Source organism: Numida meleagris, chromosome 1 (assembly GCF_002078875.1).
Source record: "Numida meleagris isolate 19003 breed g44 Domestic line chromosome 1, NumMel1.0, whole genome shotgun sequence".
In the NCBI taxonomy this organism is placed as follows: domain Eukaryota; kingdom Metazoa; phylum Chordata; class Aves; order Galliformes; family Numididae; genus Numida; species Numida meleagris.
In genome coordinates this window covers 177,350,826-177,367,879 of record NC_034409.1, presented here as the reverse complement: position 1 = coordinate 177,367,879, position 17,054 = coordinate 177,350,826, and the positions used below count along the sequence as shown (strand labels likewise).

The following is a 17,054-nucleotide window of genomic DNA, read 5'->3' as shown; positions in this document are numbered from 1 at the left end:
CTAAAACCAGGGATACACAATGGCTGGACAAGGGCTGCATTTTGCCAGATCTCAAGGCTTAATCCAAAAAGCCCCTAAATGGGCTGAATCCAAAAGCAGACATGAGCAGAGAGACATCTGGATGAGCACTCATCCTGCTGAGCAGTGCCCCCCAGCTCCCTTGTCTTCAAATTGTCACAACTCCATCCAAAGGGGAATCGGCTTAAAGCACGGGTGTTAAACTATTAGTAATTTATTGTAAAATTAATCCCTCATTTAAACTCCAATCCTTCCGAAACCCTGCTTCCAAGCCTGCAGTCTTTTTACCTTTACTCCCTTTCTTTTAATAACAAGGCAGCAGATCTCTGAGAGCCCCAGCTCATTTCAATCTCCAGATGTACAAACATCGTTATAAGCCACTTTGTATGTAATAAATGAAGACCTGATGTGTTTTATCAAAAACAAACATATGCACACATACACACACATGCTCACACAAAACAAAACAGAAAAAACAGCGGGGCTACAGGAATGCCAGTCTCAGAGTTAAAAGGCCATCCGAGGCCTCAGAAAGTTCACTTTGTTCCTTGTTAACAGTTAATAAAATTTTATCCCCAGCTATTACTACATAAAAATAACTTATGCATTCAAGCACGTGGTTTAAAGAAACAAGACTCCAGTGCCATAATTAGCTTAAATCACGGATGAATTAGAAATATTATAAAAATGACAACTAGTACTTTCATTGAATCACAAAATCATAGAATCACCAAGGTTGTAAATGAGCTCCAAGATCATCCAGTCCAACTGTCCAGGTACCACCAATAATTCCCACTAAACCATGTCTCTTATTACAACATCTAAACGTTTCTTGAACACCTCCAGAGACAGTGACTCCACCACATCCCTGGGCAGCCTGTTCCAATGCCTCACCACTCCTCCTGAGAAGAAATTTTTCCTGATGTCCAACTTGAATCTCCCTTGGCACAATTTGAAGCTATTCCCTCTCATCCTATTGATAGTTATGTGGGAGAGGCTGACATCGCCACAGCCTCCTTTCAGGCAGCTGTAGAGAGCAATAAGGTCTCCCCTGAGCCTCCTCTTCTCCAGAACGAACAATCCCATGTCCCTCACCTGATCCCCGTCAGACTTGTGCTCCAGGCCCTTCACAGCTTCGTTGCCCTTCTCTGGACACACTCCAGGACCTCAAAGTCTTTCTTGTAGTGAGGGGCCCAAAACTGAACACAGTACTTGAGGTGCAGCCTCACCAGTGCTGATTACAGAGGGATGATCCCCTCCCTGCTCCTGCTGGCTGCACTTTTGCTGATACAAGCCATTGGCCTTCTTGGCCACCTGGGCACACTGCTGGCTGGCTCATGTTCAATAGCATTATTGTCATTATTTTAATTAAGTGTGATTAATTTAAAAAGGAAGAACAATTTGAAGAAAAATAGCTTTGTCTTTCCTAAACTTTTCACTATTTGTACACAAATTCATGTTTCCTTGCCTTGCATATGGAAACAGGACATAGTGAGGGGAGAACTCTGGAGAAGTTCTCATTCAGAGGTTTATGTTCATTCAGGTAAACATGGAATGCTAAAGCATCAGAACTTTTCATGAAACAGAAAATTTCAGAAAAAAATCCTAGTCCAAAATGTTGAGATTTAATTAAATCTGGAAATTAAATCCAGAAGTAAATGGCTCTTCATTTGCATTGTTGGATGAGACTTCGAGAATATGATTTTTGCTCCATCTTGATGACTAGAAGCTTGATTTCTAACGAAACTTTGACCATAGTGGCAGCCCTTGCACTTCTCACAAAAGAGAAGCCCTGAAGTTTCAGAACAGGCCCTCAGCCCAGCGGGCACCGTGCTGTCTACACTCCTTCCCTCACAGTGTTGTTCGGGGGCTACGTGGGAGCAAGTGCCACAGGAGCTGAAGAGATGGCGGCTGCCTGGGGCCTCTCCCTGCGACAGCCAGTGAACAAAGCAGCGAGGCGCTGAGCTTCACCAACCCAATGCACCTTGCAAAGATTACTTTGTGGAGGAAAAATTAATTGCTACCATGGAAACGAGTGAAGAATGAGGAGAATGATTACAAGTGAAATACCTGCTTAACAAGTTAGTTACTCATAATGAACTTATTCCCTTCCTATTCACAATCAGATTTTTCTGAAACACCAAGCACTCATCTTGCCTGTGAAAAGGAGACAGTTAAGGCCTCCTGGCAATTTACATTTATTAGAAGTCCCTATTTTTGTCTTCAACCAGTCACATAGCTTGGATCATCCACATATCTTCTGACTAAAACCCTGAAAACACAATGTACAAGACTTCGGGAACACTTTGTATTTGACTTGAGCCAAGTGGAACGCATTACTAGATTACACATATGATCTTCGTTATCTGGGATATTTAGCATTTGGCACTGGCCCCTGGAAGATAACACATGAGAGTCATCTACTGTGCATCAGGAGAAGAAAGAGCGGCTTCTCCATGAGCAGCTCAACCCTGTTTCTCCCTACAGAACAGGAAAACACCCTTGGAGATTTCTGAAAAACCCAGTTTATACCTTTAAATTCTTTGACTGTAAAATCCAAATAATAAAACTGGGGAGGGCTGACTTTTTAGGTATTTCCTTTTCAGGTTCTATAAAGGTTTGCTTGTAAAACCATTAAAAATGATGCCTGATTTTATTTTAAAACCAGTCCTGCTTCTCTCTTATACAAAAATAATATCATAAAGATGCTTAACTCTGTAATAAAGAATAGTTTAATTGCTGATATTTTAATGTCTTTAGCATGTAGAGGCACATACCTATAAATGGTCATGAATACTAAGCAATGTAAAATCATATTATTAAAGCATGTAAATAATTATATTATTAAGCATGTAAAAATATCATTTTCAAAGATCTGGTGGGGGCGTGCACGAGGAAAAGGAAAGCTGCCAGCAAAAGCAAGACAGAATTTGGCTGTCTTGTCAAGTATTCTCCATATGAACAGAAGTCTGCCAAAGCAGAGCAGAAACTTGGTAGCTTGGGCTTTGTCACATGTGAAAATTGTTTTGAAGGACAGCAGAACAAAGGATGAAAATTTTGTTTGAAACAAGTCTTTATTATTAATGTCAATTATTTTGAGAAGACAAGACCTGATGCTTAAATCAAGGTCTCAGACATTTATTTTCTGTTTCAAGCCCATAATTTGTGTTGCACTGAAGTATATTATTAAGTTGTGTAGTTTTCATTAAAGGACATAAAGAAAAAAAAAGAGGACAATTACAACTGTGCAACAGGTCCAGGTCCAAATATAACCAACCCAAATCCTTTACTGATTTCATACATATTAATGTAGTTAACAATCAAACTTTCTGCATCTGAATATCAGCCAAGAAAAATAGCAAAAGCTTACTCTTTCGGTGTATTTTAGAATAACTTTGCTTAAAGTGCTTCCAAAGAGGACATGTGATGATGTGAAACAGTCCTTGCATGCCTATTCATCACTACTTTGTGAGGAAAGATAAACTGTTCAGAGAAGAGGAAGGGAAGCAAAACCAGGAGGCAATGAATAGTCTGCATATTTTCATCTGTTGGAAGTAATGGTCCAAATTCCACTAGAATATCTATACTATTTACTATCCTCCTTGCTGTCTACAATTACAATTGAGTGAGACAGGGATTGCAGTGTGGTTATACATCTGTACACCACTGCGCCATTCACAGTTGTCTCAGAATTCCTCCACAGGCAAAGTATCTTGGCTTTTATATGGCCGATGTGGCAAGGCAAGTTCTGTAAGGAAGGCCTAACTTTCATAAAACCAAATGATATAGCTGAGGAAAAAGAAGACAAGTTTTTGAGCACACAAGACTTTCCAACTTCCTTCTCTTTCAGGACTGAAGAAGAGCACGGCAGCACGAAACAGTGTCCGCTTTTTCCAGCTTGATCATCGCATCTCACCTACATCCTCCTGCCGTAAGAGCTACAGCAACACAACCATTTAAAAAACTCAATCTCCTAATGCTAAAACAGCCATCTCCAGATGTCACAACAGTTTCCTTGAACATTAATAAACTCTAAACTGCCGAAAGGTAGGTCTGTCCAAAATGGCTGCCACCACATTTTATGAAAATGCCCGCTATATAATCCAAGGGCACCTGACATATAAAGCAGTGTAAAAATACAAGCTGACTTGTGCTTCTAAGTATTTCCTGCCCTTTTAAACTTTGCACTTGTTCATTAATTTCAACAAATGTTGAAGTGAGCCAGCTGCTGAGGTGAGAGGATTCATATAAATCCCTCACAGATGTATGCTAACTTCAGATAGGAGTTTTATCATCTACAAGTCATTAATCAACCATTAACAAGTAAGTGTAATGGAGTCCCGCTATTAAGGTTCACTGCCAGAGAAGAATAATGGATTTTGCAGTCTGGCTGTGTCTACAAGAAGGGGAACTAAGAACTAAGACAGCTCTGAGATAAAACATTTGGAGGAGATTAGAAAGCACGGGAAGTCATTTTGTTGCTCTCTAGCTCACCTTAAGAGAAAGCACTTCACAGGAGTTAAGCATTTACACAACAAACTGAGTGGAAAGTTCAAACTCATCCATCAGTTTAGTGATGAAGAGGAATGTGTTTTGCACAGCCAAACAAGGAAGTCAGGCATAGGTGAGAATTACTGCTCCTGCGAACAATAATAAACACTACATCATCTAGAGTGTTACTCTCTCACTGATAGGCTTTGAAGCTACAAAATCACCTGCTCTGGCCTCCAGGGTCTTCAGACTTCACCAGACACCTCTTGCTAGGACCACAGACTCCAGCCGGAAACAAGAGGAGCAGCTAAATTGCTGCATGCCTCATGCAGAGGACAGACAGGGCTGAGGCAGCACCTAACATCTCTGGAAGTGGCAGGATCAGTCAGGCAAGGTGCTGCTCTTCCTGTAGAACAAGGCAACATTTCCCATTCTTCAGTCCTCTCCACCACAGAGTTTCTGCCAACCGGCCATAGAAAAAGAAAAAAATCCTTCTGCACACTAAATCTGGAAATAATTCTGCCCTGGACTATGCAAGCAAGACATACTCACGCTTTAGAAACAGTGACATATTCTTAGGTGCAAATTATGTGGTGAGTATTATCCCACTCAGTGGCTTCTCCAGCTATGGCCAATTTATGATACTTATGGAACAGACAATAAAGCAAGAAAAAAAAAAGCAGAACTGAAGAAAAGTGTCTACGCCTGAACCCAGCAGGCAAGTGACAGAAGCTCTGAAATATGAACTTTGAATATAGTTCATTTTTTTAGTATTGAGGACCAAGTGTTAAGACAGTTTCAAGTGAAGACAATTGCCCCATCCCTGGAAGTGCTCAGGACCAGGTTGGATGGAGCTTTGCGCAACCTGGTCTACTGGAAAATATCCTTCCCTATGAGACAAATTAATCTTTAAGGCCCCTTCTAACTCAAATCATTCTATGGTTAATGATTCTATGACTCTAGGATTATGGGGACACAAGTGTATAAACAGTAGGAAAATCTAACATCCAAGGGCTGAGGGATTCCATCTCTCACCCCCCTGTGCCCTCCAGGTATTTCTGCCTCTCATAGCCACAGTCCATCTCTAATTTCAGAATTTCAGATACATATGTGTGATCTATGCCCAAAAGGTAGTATCACGACTATGAACATAACTACAAATACAATGAAATAGTAGTAAATGGAAAATAAATACAGTAGTACAGACCATCAAAACATTTCAGTAATCCCATGAAGGGGTTACAGAATACCAATTCCACTTATTTTAAAGACCTGGAAACAAAGTAAAAAAGAGGCCACAGAAGAAATTTTACAGCCAGAACCAGAACATGCTGCTGGCTCTCAGCCCTAAGCTCAGGCCAGTAGACTACACAAAAAGGTGCAAACACCTTTAGAAATTCAGTTCTCAGTTTTCTCTTTCATGTCATAGCCAGTAAAAAGACATGCAAGTAGTTTCAACTCATTTTCCTTTCCTATTTTGCAACTCTGATGTTTCCACAAAATACTTCCACAAGTTTCTGAAATTCTGTGTGATGACAAATATGAAACAAGGTATTAGTTAGATCAAATACAGAAGACTTTCCAAAGCTCACATACTGATTATTTAACACAACACAGTGTAGGAAAAAAATATTCCTTACAAAGCCATCCTTCATTTTCCATCAATAACGTTTCTTAGTAAAGAGCTCTACACAGCTGGATGCATTAACAACCTACCAGATGGTTCACTTCTTGATAAACACTTATGTTTCGTAAGTTTAAAGTCTAATGAACTGTAGTGCAGGAAGATAAAAGTTATGTATGCAGAACGGTTCAAATGGCAGGTCAGAAGAGAGAGCTGGACAGTGGAACAGTTCCATAGAATATCCCATTTCTATGGTAGCTTTACTTTAGGATGGGAAGGGAGGAGAAACGGCTGATCCTGGCAGAAGACACAGACATGAAGTGCTGAACACATCACATTTACACACACACACATGCTCTCTCTCACAAGCTGCTACAGGAGAAGGATAAGACAAAGCTGAGACTACCAGATCCTGGCCCTCAGCGTTCTCCTAAACCAGCAGGGGCTTCCAGACCTCTGGAGAGAGTGCAACATAACAGTCCCTCACAGCTCAAAGTAAATTGTACAGTCCTACAATTACCATGCCTGAGTTATACCTGGTACAGCATGTACAACCAGCAAAACTCACTGACTCACCTTGAGACAGATCTAGATCTGTTAAGTGCTTTGACAAAGATCAACGATGGTGCAGACTGGCGTCTTTGGGCCAAACTCTTCATTTTCTGTTTGGAAAAAGAAACAAAAAGAAACCATAAGTGAGATTTGGAACCATTACTGCATGCATACAGACTTGTAGCAGCCAAACTCCGATTTCAGACCACAGGAAAAAGGGTGAGTTATCACCATCAGAAACCCTGGGATTGGAAAATGGTTGCAAAATGTCATATACTGAGAAAAATAGGAGCATGGCCTGAAAGCCAGTGATACAGAAAAGTTGACAATTAGCATCCATACAGAGATACTCAAAGTACTGCATAAATAAAATAAACATTTAGAGCTTTTCCTCAATCACTTTTTGACCCATAAGAATCTATTGTACTTTAAGTGTTATCAAGTATCCAGATGATGGTTCAAATTTAAAATACTCAATACATTTCTGTACCAGGCCTGAAATATACTATAAATTAATGTTTGGATTCTACCCACAATATTGAGCTACATTTTTTCCCAAATCTTTAGAATCCTAAAGAGGTATGAGCAGTTTCCTTCCCTATTAATCTAACTGGAACATTGCTTCTATCTCTCAATAGTCATTAAAGATATTTTTTTCATTCCTGATCATGCCTGGGAGAGCAGGGCAGTTCTCAGAAGGCATGGGAAAACTAGGAGGGAATGGGAAAAAGGAAACACGGGGAAAGCAGTAGGAAAAAAAACAACAACAAAGCATAGGTAAGAGATGGAAATGTCAGGAGCTATCAAGGGAGCATGGATTCCCACTGAGTGAAGTTGAATACCACAGTAAAAATACTGAGCAAATAGACAAAGCTGTTTTCCCTAGAGGCAGAAATTTTCAAAAGCATGTGCTGGAGACAGAAACACACATTTTGCTGAATAGTAACGTATTCATCACCACATTGTCTCCCTCCTGCAGCCAGAAATAGGACTAAGGTGTGCTGGCCTGAGCGCTGGAGCTGCTGTAGGAAGCAGCGGTGCAGCCTGCTGCTGCCAAGGTGTTTGACCTTTTCCCTCACAGACCCTCCATCAAAGCGCAGTTGTTACCTTATTTTGCTCAAATATTTTTCATAATAAACTGGTGAACAAAAAGAGGGGTCTGAGCTCCTCCTGAAACCCAGACAGAGCATGTGCTGTGCTTGTCCTTCACATCAGCCTGCACACCACTGAGAGCACACAATCAGATGAACCTCTGGCGGTCACTGCTTGTAGGTAATTGCACAGCAAGATTTTCTTCCTTTACCCTAAATGTAATCACTAAGTTCCAGGAACAGACATGTTTGGGAACAACTGATTCTTCTGCCAATTTATGCTCAGGATGTGGCACACATTTATTTGGGCATGTGCATGGTTTGCTCCACTCTGAGAGATGAAATCCCACAGAACGATGTGTTTTACCTTTGACAAGTGTATTTCTTTCACTCATTGCAGCGCATTTGTTTTTGTCATTATTTGGTTCCCCATTTATGTATGTCTTTATATATGCTCATTTTGTTAGATACGCAGCTAGAGCTATTATACAACAATTGTTATAAATTCAACTGTGTAATTTCAGTTCAGCTTTAAAAATGATCTCACCTTGCTGTTTCTTTCATTAAGATACAACTTTCTCAAGACTGACAAATAAGGCCTGGGAGTATTTAGATGTCTTCTGTCCAACCAGAAATTAACTGAATAATAACTTAATAGATTACTAACAGAATAGATTATACATTTTTTTAGTGAATGAAATCAGTAGATCTTACTGCTGGCAAATATGAGAAGCTGCTAACATTTGAAAAAGTAGCATATCTACAGATGAGAAGGCATAAAGAGATCTGTGTCTAATAGTCTACAGAAAGCAAGCCACAGATTTTACTCAACCATCAATTTTTGTAGGAGTTTACATATAAAGCATCAACTCCCAATTATAAATTTACTGAAAGTCTCCTTTTGGGTAGGTGGCTTTCAGGGGGTGGTTTAAACTGGAGCATCTCAGCTTCTGTGAACACAGTGGAGGTTTGGTGATATTTCCAGAGAGATCTTAAATCCTTTAACTGCTCAGGTCTGAAAAGAAAGCCACTGAAAAAATGCAGTATTTTAAAATCATTGAAACATTTAAGTTGGAAAAGAACCCTAAGATCATCAAGTCCAACCCTCACCTAACACTGCAGGTTCACCACTAAACCACATCTCTGTGTGCCATGTCCACACATCTCCTAAATACCTCCAGGGATGGCGACTCCACCACTTCCCCGTCCAGCCCATTCCAATGCCCAACCACCCTTTCTGTGAATAAATCCTTCCTGACACCTAATCTAACCTCTCTCAGTGCAACTTGAGGCCATATCCTCACATCCTAGGCTGTTTCTGCATGTATTAAGGCCCTGTCCTTTCATCCCAAATGTCTCTAAATTATTGCCACTCTTTTCACTCTTGGGCTAGCAGTGCTGGATAGTGCCTGTGAGATTCCAGCCTTGACTTAAATATCTGAGGACTAAGGACTACAGCATATTTGATTAAAGCTCAAGTGACTCAGGAGGAAATCCCAGGAGGCCTCAGGTCCGACCTTTCCAGACTTGCCGAGAGCAGGCCTGTCCAAGCCGGGCACCACAGCCAACGGTCGCATTATTTCCAAGGAAGAGATCGCACAGCCTCTCTGAGCAACCTCTTAATACAGATAGGGCTTACAAAAGTAGAGCCGTAAGATACAAAAAAAATCACTGATGAGATTTGGAAAAGGAAAGTTTTCACAGCAAAAATGAAGTGAGTCAGGTCAGCCATACGCAAATAAAAATGTTACACAGAGACATTAACGATAGACAGAAAGGGTTGTTTTGTTTTTATTTTGCCATGTACAGAGTCTGAGAAGAGAAAATAAGAGGCCATCATGATGACTTGACTTGTTTTGAGGAGGAATAGGACAAATTTATTTTTGGCTAGGTTGGACCCACATGTCTGCTCCCCTCCGTCTCCCTGCTTTTCCATGTGCAAGGATGTCACTCTGGCAGTGCAGAGAGGAGCAGACACATCCTGGACAGCTGCAGTGAAAGCAGATGTTTGGGAGCAAAAGGAGATGCAACGACCAAGAATCCAAGCATAGGACACAGAGAAGCATTTCACAATGTGTCCCAAAACACAACCTCCCATTTTTTCGTGTAAATATTAGAAAGGTCAACACAGGGAGAAATCCTCATACTTGCTGGCTGAGTCACACCCATGTGAAATGTATCATAAAATCAGTATCCTTAATTAATGTTTACAGTGTGCCAGATGCAAAGATTACCATCTTGTATCAGTCAGGACAAAATAGAGTTATCTTTGCCTTCCTTGTTTTCAAAAGCCTCAGTTCCCTACCTCCTCCCCTTCAGTTCAGGTTTAACTTCATACTTTCTGCATTTCTGGTGGTGGTTACCTTGATTTCTTTCTTAACAGAAACAAAAAGGATTGCTTCTGTGGTTGGACTGGGGATCCAACAACACTTCAGTGTTTGGCTAGTTGCTCATCTGGTATAAGCAGATGTAGAGCTATAGATTTCAAAAGAATGAATTTCCACAAGATAATGATCAGACCGGTGCTCTGAACCACTATTTTGTAAACTGAGGTGGTAGGTGGTTTGTGAGCAGATCAGCCCACCATACTGAGGATAGTAACCCTGCAAAACATTACTAAAAATATGCTGTGTCTCTTCTTGAATCAGAGCCCTTACCAAGAGCAGGGTTAGAGTAAAACTTTGACAAGTATCTCACAAGTCTGTGGCTGTAGGAATAATCTGCTTCTGACTGCACACATTCAGCTAATTTGGCTAGCGGCTGACGAGGGTATTGATACTGTATAGAATTTATATAAATTATTATATCTAAGAAACTGATCCCCATTCCACAAAAAAAAAAAAAAAAAAAAAAAAGGAAGCAGCAACATCTGCATGAGATCTTCAAAAAACCATCAAACCATCAAACTGAAGATAAAGCACTCTCTTGTGATTTGTGTGTATCGCTTAACCATATCAAGCTTGGAAAGAGAATGGCAGAACATAAATTAAATAAAGAATGCCTGAAAAATGCCTTTGTAGTCAACTGAGAGAAAAGGACATGTTCAGTGAACAGTTCGTCTGTCCTGGTTTAGTTGTGCAAAGATGAAATGAGTCTTGACCTAGAAGAGCTGATGTCCTCCACTGAATGCACAAGAAAACTAGGGTGACCAGCAAGGTTGAATTAATCAGCTCAATTCTCTCCTTGGTATCCGAGCAAAGGACAGGGAACAGAAGAATTTGTAAGCTTAATAACATACAGAATAATTGCCTTCGTAGTGAATGCTTTGAGCTTAGGATGAGAAAATGATATTACCTGATGTCTATGTAAGAGATTAATATATGAAATAGTTGAAAAATGCACTCAGTTCCTAGCTGGCAGGTGAACACAGCAGAAATGCCTCCTCAGCAATGTGCAGACACTTGCTAAAACCCTCCCCAGAGATGAAAGGATTTCAGGCTCCTGTCTTACAAGCTCGCTCCAGAAGTGGGTCACGGCTGGGATGTGTGCCCAGGTCATTTAACTGGGTGACAGGGGCAGCTCTCAGATGGACCAATACCTTGAGCTGAGGATTGCTCCCAAGTGGCTAAGCTCTCCCTCTCACTACTTTATTTTTCTAGTGAAAGAAAGTCTGATTTTAACAAAGCCTGCTATATAAAACTATCCAAGTTAATAACCATGAGGGATTTCCCATGCAAACTCTGTTCTTGTTGTCTCAGCAACAAAACATATCTGTGACACACATTTCTGGTTTAGCTAGACATGAACCAAAGCACAAACACAAACCTTTACAGAGATCTGTACAACAAAGTTTAGCTAACTGCTTGACAAACAGTGAAACATCAAAACAATACTCATCACCCAGCTGTTAATTTTCAAAGACAATTGGGCATCGCTATTTCCCCTGTATCACCAGGCTTCTTACAAGAAACAATAAATTCCATATTCCTCCATGCCATAATCCAGCACTTGTTAGACTTACAGTGCACGGCTGCCCAAAAATACCAGAAATAACAAGAATCTCTTATTCTTGGGTAGGGCAAGAAATGGCCCTACAGTGACCTGTAACATTCCTGAGCCCTTATAAAGAGGGTGAGAAGATGGCTGCGTGTGCATGGCTGGCTCAGGAGGCAGAGTGTGTGCCTGTGTGCCTGAGAGACAGCCAGGTCCCATTTTCCATAACGGCAGAGCAGGTGACAAAACTATGTGCTTATGTTTATGCTGGCAGAATACTTGTACTTACATGGACTTTCCTAAAAGAAAGCTATTTCTGGATGGATAACTGTGGATAAAATGATTGCAGGAGCACAAGAGGAAAGAACTACCAACAGAAGTGAAGAGAAAGCTGGTAATGGTGGACCAGCAGCTGCCGATGGAGACCAAGGTTAAGATGGAGATAAAAACTGATGAAAGAAACTGTATGCAAAAAATGTCCTACCAACTATCTCCCACAAGATACTAATCTTTGGAAGCACAGATAGAGATGTGCTGGCAAGATCTCACCCATTTACATGAAAAGCTGCACATGTGGAAGATTATTAAGAACATGGAGAAGGTCAGTGTTGAATATTTAGCCCACGGGTCCTTCTGTCTGCTGCACTGCATCCACAGTGCTTGGACCAGCGACTTCAGATGCAGTGCTTTTGATGGATCCCAAGTTTTCCTACCAAGCCGCACACAAAGGAGCGCTAGCACACAGACACGGTTTTTGCCACAGTTTCTGTACACCAGGCTGTTCTTAGGAACAGTTCACTGATGACAGAGGGAGTATCATACAATCACAGAATCATTAAGGTTGGAAAAGACCACTAAGATCACCAGTCAGCCCATCCCCACCATGCCCACTAACCACGTCCCTCAGTGCCAGATCCACACACTTCTTGAGCATCTCCACCACCTCCCTGGGCAGCCTGTTCCAAGGCCTCATCGAACAGACAAAGTAAACAGACAACAATTTGCTATATCCTAGGTCCCATATGACACGTTGAGTCCTTCTCCTTCCTACCACCATGATGCAGTACTTACAAAACCCACAAAACTAGGAAACTTAAGAGCTAGATTGCATTGTTTTGTACACAATTTTCAATTTCTCACATGAACAGACAGAAGGATAGCTAACACTCATTCTGAATTAAATAGTAAGGCTAATAAAAGGCACATCACTGTAAGTCATCACCATTCAGCAGTGCCTACCAAGGTAGTTCCATCTGAAGGACAAACGTGGATGACTTCATTAAAACGGGTTTTTCCAGTTTTCATCAGAGATGCTATGGGGTGTGTCTGCAGGATGACAAGAATTGTCCAATCTCCAACACTTCACAGAAGTGTTCCTGAAAAGCTGAGATTTCTGGTGGTGTGATTCTGACTGCAGCCCCCCCATATAGTCAGCCACAACCACAGTAAAGAGGACAGAGTCTCAAAGGAAGGAAAAATCTCAGCCTTAAGGAGCTTTATGTCAAAAACCATATATATATAAGGGCATGAGACCAAGGTATCATCAAGTACAATGGCAAACACATTCTTGATTCATCTTTGCAGAGTAAGACAGAGGACAGGGTGAAGGTTATGTGTTACTGCCTTTACTCTTCCAATTCAATTTGCTTGAATTTTATCTATTTAGTACACGGTTGGGAACACAGCTCTCCTTTTCCTGACAGTAAACTGTTGCCGTATGTGTGATCAGAATTACAAAGAAACATTTTTATGGTGATAGAATATCATGTTTTAAGCCTCCACAAATACTATTGTACAAAACGGTTAAGTTTTTTGTACACATTGTATGAGTAAACATAACAAATTGCTGAGCCTCACAAAAATTATAAGCAGTCACTTGAAATTTTCAAGGAGGCAGCAAAAAATCTTAAGAGTGATTGCTTACGTTACCAAAGATTGTCTTGTGTAAAATATTCAGTACTAGTTGGAATCTAACTCCTCTAAGAAGGAAGAAGTGAAACACCAGAAACTTATAAATACAATTAAATGACCGCAGCTGTTACTGCTGACACAGATATACTGGCACAGAAGACATGCTGAATCGTTTGTTTTGATAAATTTGTACAAATAAGCTTTATCAGTAAAATTACTTTTACTCATGTTACTTCAGCCCACTTCAGAGTTGCATCAATTTACTGGTATTGGTTACTAAACAGTCAGTACAAAACTTCTCTGCTGGTCAACCAAGCACTGTCCAGTGATTCCAGTTAAGTCCAGTAAAGGAGGGAATCTGACCCAGAATTTTCCAAATGGATGAATTAAAACACCCCGCTTCAATGTCACCTTCCAGAAGGGTGTCTTGAATGCCTTACAAGCATTGAACAGGGAGAAGTTCCAGTGTTTGTGAGGTGTGCTGGCATTTCAGATAGCTGTACACATAAAGAAAAGGAGAGGAGGCATTTGCAAGACAGTGGTTTAACTGGTCCCACAAAGCACATGGAGTGAGTCCTAGACAATTTCTATCTCCCAGTCCTATGACATGATCCTTCAGCTTTGTTGTGACAGCTGAGTGGAAGATAAAATAGGAATTCGAGCGATCACAGAACAATGCAGGAAATCTCAGCAAAATACATTTGATTTGGGAAAGGTGTAATTGAAATAATAAAATAAAAAGGTTCATTGGTGGCTCGTCATTCCACATTTGGGGGCATTTGTGTCACAGAAGTGTTCCTGGAGAGCTGAGATTTCTGGCACTATGTGGTGTGATTCTGACTGCAGCCCCCCAGCTTGCTGGCCTGGATATCAGAAAAGAGCACAGAGGCTCACAGGCAGTGTGAATGTTAAATACATATTTGCAACAATATCTTTAAACTTGCCATGCTGTGTCACCAGTATCAAAATTGATCTCTTATCAGCACGCTCTTCCACACAACGGCACGTAACTGCTACAAGCAGTGCAGTATCTCCTGTAATAACAAAGCCTTCTTGTTTTGTCAAGAAGTGCTGTGCCTTAGCACTGTGTGAAGCTCAAAACAGAGGTATTTAGAGAGTCCATAGCGCATAAGGAGCAAAAAAGTATTTGATCTGCCATTGAGATCCTGCTTCAAGCAGAATTAGGACTAGCCCAGTGTTGAACATGCATGAAGGTAAGGACCTTCTTCCCAGCCAAACAGAGAGGCAGCGTGTCAGGAAACTCCAGGGAGCACTGGGACTGTGGAGAAGCACAGGGGCTGGACTGATGCTTGTGGCTGCAGGATTCCCTGTGTAACCCCACTCTCTGTGCCTGCATGCTGAGGAATTCCAAGAGAGCTGCCAAGATCTGTAAAAAGTAACATCCCCGCTCCCTTGTCAGCACTGGCGAAAACAAGGTCTGCGTTCCTTCGATGGGAGCAGGAACAGGAAGCACAAGTGTTGCCTTCAGTACTTGTCTTCAGAAAGCTGAATCATAAAGAATTTGTAGGAGAGCACTGTTCATCTTCGCAGCACTTGAGCATCCCTTCTCATTTCAGGTGATGTCTGGCATCAGGGCAGCAAGGTGCGTGGTGCTCTGTCTTCAGCAAAAATCAAAGAAGCAGCAGGAGAACAATCAAAGCCACACATTTAGCTGTCTCAGGTTACACAGCAGTATTGGAGAGGGCAAGCATCCACTCCATCCATTTGTCCAGCAGAAGACACTGCACCCTTTCGTGTAGGTGTATTGCACTCCCTCTTCAGAAACTTATCAAATCGAGGTGTAGGCAGAAGTCCAGCCAAGCACTCCCCAAGCAGCCATTTTGCACTCTACTTGTGCCCTGAGAGGTCCCTTGGGCTGCAGCCAGGTGCATGCCTTGGTGGGATGAGACACACAGGGACATATCCCAGGGACTTATGTTGCAGCCCAGAGAGATGCTCTGGACGAGGAGTGGAACTGGGGCTCCCCTCGGCCACAGAGCACCAGCCATCGCTCGCAGCAGGGCTGGGCACAAGCTACCGTGCATCAGGTGAACAGTTTTAATAAAGGACACCATAACCTGGCCATGTCCTAATCCTCCAAGCGTGTTTGGCAGCCAATGACACTACTCCTCTAAAGGCAGACAGAGCATAGATGTAAATGGCACTGTGAAGCAGAATGGGTACAGCAGGAAGGCACCCAGCCCCACTTCGGTACAAAACCACTACGGTACTTGTTAAGCCAAGGAGAAAAGAGTTCCCCTTCTACATAGTGGGAAGAATGTGGTTATGGCAGCTCACTCATTACAGCACAGTGTAAGGCAGAAATGAGCACTTAGCTGCACTCAGAATGAGCATTCCGCACTTGATCGTGTCAGATGCAGCTGGCACACCGAACAGCTTTTACAGCCAGTTGTAAGCCTCTCTTTCTCCATCAGTCATGACAGAGAAGGCAGAAGGCACCTCTTCGGGAAGTTGCCTTCCCATTTCTGCCATCCAAAGCACGTGTGGCAGCCCCCAGCACCCCTAGCTGGGAGCAAATCTTCCCTACTCGCTCGGCAAATTCCAAACACCCACCCCACAGAGCCCCCCAGCTCTCCTCAGGACACCCGCACAGCCGAATCACCGCAGCTCCCAGGACACCCATACCGCACAGACCCCGAGCTCCAGCATCCCGCGTTCCCCAGCTCCCCGGGTAACCCCGGACTCACGCCCCCAGCTCCCCTGTACCTCTACGTGACACCCTCGCGTGTCCCCGGTCTGAGCCACCCGGTCTGAGCCACCCGGTCTACCGCAGACCCCGACCGCCCGGACACGCCTGCACCGAGCCCTCCCGCGGACTCTCCCGGTCTCAGCTCCCCCCCGCGCCGCCCGCACCGCCGCGGACCCGGATAGTGCCCGGTGACGAGGACCGGGGCGGGAGGTGACACCTTCCCGCACGATCTCCCGAGGAGCAGCCTCACCTTCTTGCTGTCGGCGGCGGCGAACGCTCTGCTCTCGCCGCTCACCGAGGATGAGCGGCCGGGCCCGAGGTGCTCCTGTTGCGGGGACATCACGTCCATGCGGCCCCGCGCCGCCGATCTCCCGCCGCGGCGACACTGCAACCGCCGCCGCCGCTGCTGCCGCCGCCGCTGCCGCCGCCCGCACCATGGACAGGGCGCGCCGCGATGGCACACGCCCCCTCGGGACACGCCCCCTAGACTAGCCACGCCCCCCGAGCGAGCCACGCCCCCATCCGCTTCGCGCCCGGCTTTGCGGTGCGGGGAGAGATTGGGAGGGGAGGGGGCGACGCGCATGCGCCAGCGCACGGAGCCGTTGGTGCGGTCTCGTGGTTCTGCGCGTGCGCGTGTCCTGCGGGTGGAGGGGTGGGTGGGTGGAGGGGTGGGGGATGCTGCAGAGAGAGTGGGTTATCGTGCCCTGGAGCAGGAGCGTTGCGT

At 43.4% G+C, this 17,054-nt stretch overlaps 1 protein-coding gene across 2 annotated transcripts in view; it reads right to left on the bottom strand.

Moving 5' to 3' along the window:
* Nucleotides 1–16,929, bottom strand: part of ARHGAP20 (Rho GTPase activating protein 20) — a 59,885-nt gene extending 42,956 nt beyond the window's left edge. For both annotated transcript variants that reach the window (XM_021380100.1, XM_021380110.1), the window contains exons 1-2: nucleotides 16,581–16,929; nucleotides 6,710–6,795 (exon numbers count right to left, since the gene is read on the bottom strand). In XM_021380100.1, the coding sequence (XP_021235775.1) occupies nucleotides 6,710–6,795; nucleotides 16,581–16,913 (419 nt within the window). In that variant the 5' untranslated portion in view covers nucleotides 16,914–16,929. The remainder of the gene's footprint in view (nucleotides 1–6,709; nucleotides 6,796–16,580) is intronic.